Source organism: Camelina sativa, chromosome 4 (genome assembly GCF_000633955.1).
Source record: "Camelina sativa cultivar DH55 chromosome 4, Cs, whole genome shotgun sequence".
NCBI lineage: Eukaryota > Viridiplantae > Streptophyta > Magnoliopsida > Brassicales > Brassicaceae > Camelina > Camelina sativa.
The window spans coordinates 26,999,586-27,008,824 of NC_025688.1; the positions used below are offsets into that span (position 1 = coordinate 26,999,586).

Sequence of the window (9,239 nt, forward strand, 5' to 3'; positions counted from 1 at the left end):
TTCTCAATATGTGTACCTCTTCTCTTTCTTGTTTAAGTTGTTCAACAGCACGACGCACTGCTTCTTGATGTTCCCTCAAAAACTTCTTACTTCTCTTCTTCTTTTGAGCATTTGATTTCTGTCAGATATTAAAGAAACCCTAAAAAAAATCAGAACATGTATTCACACGCCTATACAAACTCTTAATCTGCCTTCAAAATCAAAATATAGAGATTGACAGGTAAATTTGATCTAAATCAAATAAGCTAGGCAAACCCACACATGTTGTGAAAAGACCGTCCGACTCCGAAGAACGACGTTTGCGTTCTAAGACGGGAGTAGAATGAAAAAACGCAGTTTTCAGTAGAAAACAATAGCTCTGCGGTCTGCAGATCGCTGCTTTGATGGCGGTAGTAGTGTTCATCTCTGTTGGAGAGTACATAACATTGCGTTCTTTAAACGGACCTTGACTCACACCAAGAAGAGTGTTTTTTTTTAGAGAAGAACAGAGGAGAACAAAAAAAAAAAAGATTTTCCTTTTTTTGAGAATAGAATATTAATATTTACATAATAGTTTTTGCTTGATCTCCAAGGACTGTCTTTATTACATAACAGAGAGAGCTTGGGTGGTTTGGGCCTTGAGTAACTAAACTCACTGGGCTTGTTTCAGTCACAGACAATGTGATTCGCTCTGACCGGTTGAAAAAAAGACAAATCGATGAAAGGCAAAAGCAGGGGATGAGAGATAAAATTTGACAGAACCAGAGGCATAGCTTGAATCTTGTAGTGAGCTTTTGCTTTTGAGCAAAGCTTTAGAAAGTGAAACAATTTTTGAAATTTATTGTAATGAGATATCTCTACGTGTGTGTAATCAAAACCTATCTAACTCTCTATATTATTAGTTCACCGATAGCTTTTCGCATAAAGATTGATAAGCCACACTGCAGAGCTTGAACTTTGCTTCAGCCGCCACCTGTTTTCATATCATCACATATTCATTAACACAAGAGAGAAAACGAAAAAGAAAATAAGCTTATATGGGAAGATTGAACAGAGAGGAGGAGATCTTATTTAGTTACCTTGGTAGAGCCTTGATGACGATCTGGATGCCATTTTAATGCACAAGTTCGATACCTGATCAAGAAAAAAAGAGTTTGATGTAACGTGGTGAGAAATTGAATATACGGTTAGCTTTTGTATATTGACATGAGGTTAACTACTCACGCATCTTTGACATCTTTAAGGTTTAAAGGGCCCGAAGGACTCAGGCCAAGTGCTTGTCTATGAGAAACTTGGTTGCTTGAATCAGACTCAGAGTCGCTGGACTCTGAAGTATAGTCATCTTCCTCTTCATATTCATCTAACCGATATTTTGATCTCCAGGACTTCTTAGAGTTGTTGGAAAACCTTGAAGAGTGATGCCGCCATCGAGGTTCATCCTCTTCATGGGTGAATGAAAACGAGAAACCTCTGGATCCACCAAAAGCGGTTCGGAATACATAGTCGACTTCAAAGTCGTCATCAACTTCACAAAAATCAAAATGCCCTACACAGCGGAACAAAAGTATTGTTAAGAGTATGTAGCCAAACAAAATTGATTCCACAAAATGACATAAATACAGTTTCAACAACGAGACACTTCATAATTATGAAACATTAACAACAATACAGAACAGGTCACAAGTTGAAGAACTGAGTCCATGATGAGCCAGGAATTTCAATAATGAGCCTCAGTCCACGATAAGCCGGAAGTTACTAAACAACCCCAGATTAAGGCCAACAAGCAACACATACAAACTTCATTGGACGACTTTACTTATATTCTCAAGAACTAACATTGATACCTAACAAATTTAAACTTTAAGGAAGCAACAACTTTACTTATATTCTCAAGAATTAACACTGATGACTAACAATTTGAACTTTACGGAAGAAACAAGATGATGATTGTAGAAGCACTGAACAAGCTACATACCTACCGATTGGAAAGAAATAAAGCTAAGACAGTCAGTCACTTACTTTTACCCCAACTGTAGGGGCCGTGTTTGTTATTCTGGTTTCCTTTGGGCTCCTTGGAATACTGTTTTTTGAACCACGAGTTTTGCTTTCGAGAGGAGGGACCATCGTCATCAAACTCATCATGCCAGCTCTGGAATCAAAACATTTAACCAGAGCTTTTTGAGAACTTTAGAAATGAAAATCCCCAGAAGAGCAAATGCACCATAACAAAAGAGCAATAAGAAAAGAGACTAAAACCCAAGACACTACACTTGCATTTCCCTTTTCAAAAATCCCCAAATCCTTCCACTTTTGAACCATTATTAAACTTTCAGTATCAACTATCTAAAACGTTACTTCAGAGCACATAAAGCTCAAACCGTAAACCATATTAGCAAAATGTTGAAACTGGACAAAGAGACAACATAGCTGATGCCAACAGAAACAGTGATTAAAGCATAGACGAAACAAATACCGTAAACATGTTTGCTGCAAAAGCATTCACATTCCGCAATAATTCTTGCTTTTCTCTCATCCTTCTGAACCTCTTCTTGTGAACATTTGATTTCTGCAGATTAGGTAAATAAATCCCAAAAAAATTCAGAAGACCTGTTCCAAACTCTGTAAGCCTAGTAAAATGGTCCCAATTTAGACAAGAAAATCTCTAAAGTCCCAACATTTCGTCTGTATAAGAAAATAAAAAACACAAAATTTTCGACCAGAACAACGTAAATCCACAAATCCATGGAAAATGACATCGAAGAATCCAAAGAATTACAAAAGTAGGAAAATTTAGCTGAGGAATCAAAATTTTAAGGAGGAGAGAGAGATAGAGACTGACCGATTCCCAGGAAGTACGACGTTTGCGTTCTAAGACGGGGGTTGAATGAAAAAACGCTATTTTGAGCTGAGACGAGTAGCTCTGTGGTCTGAGAATCGCTGCTCTAATAGCGGCGTTCATCTCTTTGAGATCGGAGGAGAAAAAGATTGAGTCTTTTCGCCGTTTAAGAGAAGGAGAAACCACAAAAATAAAAAAAAATAAAAAGCCGCTGTGGGTAACGCGACTCGGGCTTGACTCAGTTGGTCTGACCCACACCATAGGCCATTAAAATATTTACCGCCGGTAAAACAAATGAGTGGATGAAAAAAAAGGTTTCTTTTCCTTTTTTTGGTTTATTATCTCTGCCTCACGAGTCACGAGTCACGAGTCACGAGTCACGAGTCACGAGTCACGAGTCACGAGTATGTTTAAAGATCACCGTAAACTGAGTAAAACCACTTGATTTACCCATATGATTTGGATCGAAAACAAAATTGAAATTATTTCACAGTGTATATGATTTATAACCTCGATAAAGCTTTTTTGCTACAATAAGCTAGAGGTCAATTTTAATTTATATATCTTTGACATAATATTGTGTATATATGAAATTTAAACCATTAAATTTTGATCGTAAATTAAAAAATAGATGAATTTGTTACTACAGTACATGGGTTTGATGGTTTCCAACTTTCCATGTACCACATGTCATGTTATTATCCATTCATAGAATTATAGTACGTATAAGTTTTGTTGGATCAAACCAAATTCAGGTGTCCTGAGGTTCTTTTTCAGCCGTCTTTGATTATGGGAAAAGAATCTCCTGGTATTCACGAGGCGACTCGCAATTCAATCATGAAATGTGCTGTCAATACGAGGAAGGATCTGTATGGTAACATTTTGTTGACTGGTGGGACAACAATGTTCCAAGGGATTAAAGAGAGGATGACGAAAGAGATCACTGCACTTGTACCGACTAGTATGAAGATTAAAGTTGATGTTCCGGAGAGTGAGTCTAGTGTTTGGATTGGAGGTTCCACTTTGGCTGCTCTAAGCAGCTTTCATCAGGTAAAAAGATGATATAAAAATATGGGTTTTAAGTTAAATATAATGTGAGTTTTTTGGGGTTGTTATAATGTAAAGTTTGTTATGACTATCTTGCAGATGTGGGTAACTAAGGATGAGTATGACGAAAGTGGAGCGACAATTGTTCACAAGAGATGCATTTAAGTTGTTAGCAATGCTAAACGTAGCGTTCTAATAAAAGTAGCGTTCTATATGCTTTGTTTTGGTAAAATAAATTGTTGTGAGGGATTCCATATCTGTATCTGATTTCTTTGTTTTTATAACTTAATTATGTTGGTGTTGGATTAACCATGGTCATAACTATGTGGGTACAAGCATAATACTTATTATAAGTTTATGTTATAAATTACATATAAAATGCAATAGTATTTAGAATTATCAATTTTTAGTCAACATCTCCAATATGTGCTTAAGATCTATTTTATTTAAAGAAAAGATAAATTAATTGAACTTTTAGTCATTAGTTAATAAATTTAATTAAGTCTTTTACATAATATTTTAAATATGAAATTACAATATAATTAAAATTAAATCATTATTTAAGAGTATAGTTAAATTATAACATTACAAATGGGTTTGATGGTTTCAAGGTTACAAGTGTCGCATTATCATTCCTCTTGAAAAAGATTTGTTTTTAAGTTTTACTTTTTAATAATTTAAAGCTAATTTAGTTTTTATAATCTTATTAGAAAGAAAAAGTTAAAAATTAGGGAAGATTTGGATTTATTTAGAATCCTAATTATATTGTTTTGGTAGGAAAATGCACATTTGAGGGATTCTCTTTTGTAGGAATATAAATTAACACATAATATAGTGTGGAACATTGGAATACGGCCGTGCTAGGAATCAGCATAATCTTTGTATACGGCCGTGCCTCTGTTTATTTCCCAAGTGTTAGTTTATGATTTAATATAATTTAGGTTTTACAGTTCTATTAATGTTAATGAGGTTTTACAGTTCTATTAATGTTAATGTTGTGTGAACTTCTTAACAATGATATTTTAAAACTTTTTGTTGAAACATGTTATGTCTACTTTTAGATAATGTCGGAGTTAGAGGCTATCGTGTGTGACAACGGAACTGGAGTGATCAAGGTAAGGAGAAAATAAAAACACTATTTATTTATCCGTAAGGCTTCTATGATTCAAACACAATTTTATGCATTTACACATTGCGTTTACCAATTACACAAGAAAGGAAATAAAAAGATTTCAGTATTCATTCATAAGCATATTTGCAAAGTGAGAATGCAAACGGGAAAACATTGGTCTTTGCCGTTTACATTTATAGTTTAACAAACAAAATGTTTTTTTTTCAGAGTCTATAAATTAACACAAGATAGGAAATCTAATAGTTAGTGAATTATTTTGAAGGCGGGATTTGCCGGAGATGATGCACCAAGGGCTGTGTTTCCAAGCATCATAGGTCGTCCACGGCACAAGGGGGTGATGCTTGGATATGAACATTCGAAATTTTATGTGGGAGTCGAAGCTCAAGCCAAGAGAGGTATTCTTACACTTAAATACCCAATGGAGCATGGTATTGTTAACAATTGGGATGACATGGAGAAGATTTGGCATCATACTTTCTACAACGCGCTGCGTGTGGCTCCTGAAGAACACCGTGTGCTTCTACTGACTCTCCTCTAAACCCAATGGCCAATCGCGAGAAGATGGCTCAGATCATGTTTGAAACCTTCAATACTCCTGCTATGTATGTGGCCGTTCAGGCCGTTCTCGCTCTCTATGCTAGTGGTCGTACCTCAGGTAAAGTAACTTGAAATAAAAGTTTCAATATATATCGTAAGATTAGACAAATGCAAACAGTCAAACGCAAAGAAGATAATTAAATGTTTATTTTTATTTTTTTAGTCAATTGTTCTCAAAATAAATGTTAATGCAGCAATTGCACTTAAAACAATCCATGACATACTGTGTTATTTTTTTTTGTGTATTTAGGTATTGTGTTAGATTCAGGAGATGGTGTGAGCCACATAGTTCCAATCTACAAAGGTTACTCACTCCCACACGCGATTATGCGTCTAGACTTAGCAGGCCGTGACCTAACCCACTACCTCATGAAAATCATGATGGAACGTGGCTACACATACACCACATCAGCCGAGCGGGAGATCGTCCGAGACATCAAAGAGAAACTCTGTTATGTAGCTCTCGACTACGAGAAAGAACTGAATAAAGCTGCAACATGCGCACAAATCAACAAAACCTACGAGCTTCCCGACGGTCAAGTGATCACAATAGGAGCCGAGAGATTCAGGTGCCCTGAGGTTCTTTTCCAGCCGTCTTTGGTCGGGATGGAATCTCTTATGGTATTCATGAGATGACCTACAATTCGATAATGAAGTCTGATGTTGATATAAGGAAAGCTTTGTATGGAAACATTCTCATGAGTGGTGGCACGACGATGTTCCCTGGGATCGCGGAGAGGATGAGCAAAGAGATGAGTAAGCTTGCACCCGCTAATACGAGAATTAAAGTTGCGATTCCTCTGGCGAGGAAGTATAGTGTTTGGATTGGAGGCTCCATTTTGGCTTCTCTAAGTTCCTTTGAACAGGTAAAAAAGATATGTAAAATACAATTTTTAAAGTTTACTGTGAGTTTTTTTGGGGCTTTTTATAATGTAAAGTTGTGGTGTCTATATTGCAGAAGTGGATAACTAAGGCTGAGTATGAAGAAACTGGAGCGGCGATTGTTCACAAGAAATGCTTATTTTAGCCTTTTTTGTGCTTTCTTCTCTAGGCCTTTGTTCATTAAATAAACTGTTTGAGGGATTTTATAACTTTATGTTGGTGTGGTGTTGGAACAGTGGTCAAGTGTCAATGGACTTGGTTTGTTATCGTTGTTGTTGCTGATNCAGGTGCCCTGAGGTTCTTTTCCAGCCGTCTTTGGTCGGGATGGAATCTCTTATGGTATTCATGAGATGACCTACAATTCGATAATGAAGTCTGATGTTGATATAAGGAAAGCTTTGTATGGAAACATTCTCATGAGTGGTGGCACGACGATGTTCCCTGGGATCGCGGAGAGGATGAGCAAAGAGATGAGTAAGCTTGCACCCGCTAATACGAGAATTAAAGTTGCGATTCCTCTGGCGAGGAAGTATAGTGTTTGGATTGGAGGCTCCATTTTGGCTTCTCTAAGTTCCTTTGAACAGGTAAAAAAGATATGTAAAATACAATTTTTAAAGTTTACTGTGAGTTTTTTTGGGGCTTTTTATAATGTAAAGTTGTGGTGTCTATATTGCAGAAGTGGATAACTAAGGCTGAGTATGAAGAAACTGGAGCGGCGATTGTTCACAAGAAATGCTTATTTTAGCCTTTTTTGTGCTTTCTTCTCTAGGCCTTTGTTCATTAAATAAACTGTTTGAGGGATTTTATAACTTTATGTTGGTGTGGTGTTGGAACAGTGGTCAAGTGTCAATGGACTTGGTTTGTTATCGTTGTTGTTGCTGATAAAAGAAGAACATTTCCAAAACTATTCTTGCGATTATATATGTATGGATTATTGTTAATTAGGGTTATTTTAATTCTTACCTGAAATAAAGAAAACAAAAATTAGTTTATTTAATTTCTTGAGGAACACAAACAAAACGGACCGTGAAAGAGGCGAAAATAGTTTTTTTTGGATCTTATAAGAAAAATTCCAACAATTCTACTAGTCTTTAGACTGGGGAAGATATGATGTTATTCTTTAAAATTAATAATTTACAAAAACGATACCAACAAAATATAGAAAAAAAAATATGCTTATGCAGTTATGCGATAATGAACGACTGCATTGGGTTGGTGCAGGTACTGATCTCACTTTAATTTGGTGTCATGTTGTTTGGGAAAAAGCGTTTCACGTAGCTGCGATTATAACATCTTTCTTTTTTTTCGTCAAAAAAGAATTATATTAATGAGAAATTGTAATCTGATAACCAGACTAGGGGATGAAAACAAGCAGAATAGAAACTGTTTGTTGTACAACTTAGCTTTACTAATACATGGGCTGTATTATTATATGATCTTGGAGTGTAAACAAATTTAATTTGCTCAAAGAATTGTGACCAATGTAAAATATCCTTATAAACTCTTTCTATTGAAGCTATATAAACTGAGTTGTTCATCATCTTGGTTAGTGTCTCACAGTCGCCTTCAAATACAACATTTCTTATTCCCCGGATCCAAGTTTGTTGTAGTGCTGATAGAAGAGCTTTGCCTTCAGCTTCCAAAAGTGAAGAAGTCTGTCCCAAGTCCGATGCTCCCCAACCATTTGAAATTCCTGTATTGTTGCGTAGTATCCAGCCACTTTTGGCCGTCTGAGATATGGGATCATAACTCGCATCATAGTTACATTTGAGGAAAGGTTGTGTTGGTCTTGTCCAGTGCATTGACTTTGGTTGTTGAATGTTTGAGTTAACCCGATATGAATTATGTTCAAGTCGAAACCATTCTCTTACATCTGCTTTTGCTCGTAATGCTATATGTTCAGGAGCTTCCGATATTTCTTCAAAAATAAATTTATTCCTTGTTTTCCAAATATGCCAAAGCACCCAAAAAGGGAGAAGCTTTGTATGTGTTGGGAGGTCTTGATCATTTCAAAGTGTGAAAATAGTCTCTAAAAAAGATTCACAGTTAATAGAGGGAGAATATAAAATATGGATGGAAATGTTTGCTAATTGCCAAATTGACTCGGCATAAGGACATAAAAAGAGTAAATGATCAATTGTTTCATCATTCTGAAGACATCTTGGACAAATAGAGTCTAAATTCATTCCCCTAGATATTAAACGAGTAACTGTAGGCAGAGATTTAGAGAGTAATCGCCATAGGAAATATTTAATCTTCGGTAGAATATTAAATTTCCATATTTGTCTTTTCAAGCTTACTGAACCATCCCTATGAATACATCTCTGACGAAAAAAAACAAATCAAATCCTTTTTCATTTTTTATTGTGTATATGATAAATCTCCTTTAAGTACAATATTCAAAAAAAAAAAATTGTAAAAGGAATATGAGATGAATTACTGAATTTTTTTTAATGAAATTAAGATAAAACAAAATTAAACTTTCATAACCTATTCCTGAATATATTTCTTGAGTGTTGTATATATAGTCATTATATACACTATTTTGTGTGCTTCTTTCTAGAGAATTCTAATACATTTGTTTACTGACTTTCAATTTTTTTTTATAAAGATTATTACCTTAGGCTTTAAAAAAAAGAGGGTTGTCACTCGTCAATGATTCCCTAACTTGTATTGTGGTGTATATCATGTAGAAATTTTTAAATATATATATGAACTGTACATAGTTTGGAAAATTAAAAGTTGAAATTATGTAGAAAGAAGAGA

General features: G+C 35.3%; 3 protein-coding genes and 2 pseudogenes across 3 annotated transcripts in view; 3 read left to right on the forward strand and 2 right to left on the reverse strand.

Annotated features, from left to right (window-relative positions):
- LOC104782702 (DNA polymerase epsilon subunit 3-like) overlaps window positions 1–403 on the reverse strand; it is a 4,043-nt gene extending 3,640 nt beyond the window's left edge. The window contains exons 1-2 of the mRNA XM_019245025.1: window positions 260–403; window positions 17–118 (exon numbers count right to left, since the gene is read on the reverse strand). Of these exons, the coding sequence (XP_019100570.1) occupies window positions 17–118; window positions 260–403 (246 nt within the window). The remainder of the gene's footprint in view (window positions 1–16; window positions 119–259) is intronic.
- LOC104782703 lies at window positions 699–3,033 on the reverse strand. The gene is made up of 6 exons (XM_010507709.2): window positions 2,819–3,033; window positions 2,453–2,545; window positions 1,999–2,128; window positions 1,204–1,525; window positions 1,059–1,113; window positions 699–952 (listed from the first exon to the last, which is right to left on the reverse strand). Exons 1-6 carry the CDS (start codon window positions 2,936–2,938, stop codon window positions 878–880), a joined length of 795 nt encoding a protein of 264 aa, XP_010506011.1. The 5' UTR covers window positions 2,939–3,033; the 3' UTR covers window positions 699–877.
- Window positions 3,468–4,027, forward strand: LOC104784354 (putative actin-9). Its single transcript, XM_010509393.1, has 3 exons — window positions 3,468–3,471; window positions 3,546–3,865; window positions 3,962–4,027. The coding sequence occupies exons 1-3, from the start codon at window positions 3,468–3,470 to the stop codon at window positions 4,025–4,027; spliced, it is 390 nt and encodes a 129-aa protein (XP_010507695.1).
- LOC104782704 lies at window positions 4,927–6,666 on the forward strand (annotated as a pseudogene).
- Window positions 6,687–7,266, forward strand: LOC109132559 (annotated as a pseudogene).

Coding starts and splice junctions, on each gene's coding strand:
- LOC104782703 (XM_010507709.2), bottom strand. CDS start 2,938: ATGAACGCCGCTATTAGAGCAGCGATTCTCAGACCACAGAGCTACTCG. Junction 2,129..2,452: donor TTGCAGCAAACATGTTTACG/GTATTTGTTTCG, acceptor TTTTGATTCCAG/AGCTGGCATGATGAGTTTGA. Junction 1,114..1,203: donor CTTAAAGATGTCAAAGATGC/GTGAGTAGTTAA, acceptor TTTCTTGATCAG/GTATCGAACTTGTGCATTAA.
- LOC104784354 (XM_010509393.1), top strand. Junction 3,866..3,961: donor CTCTAAGCAGCTTTCATCAG/GTAAAAAGATGA, acceptor ACTATCTTGCAG/ATGTGGGTAACTAAGGATGA.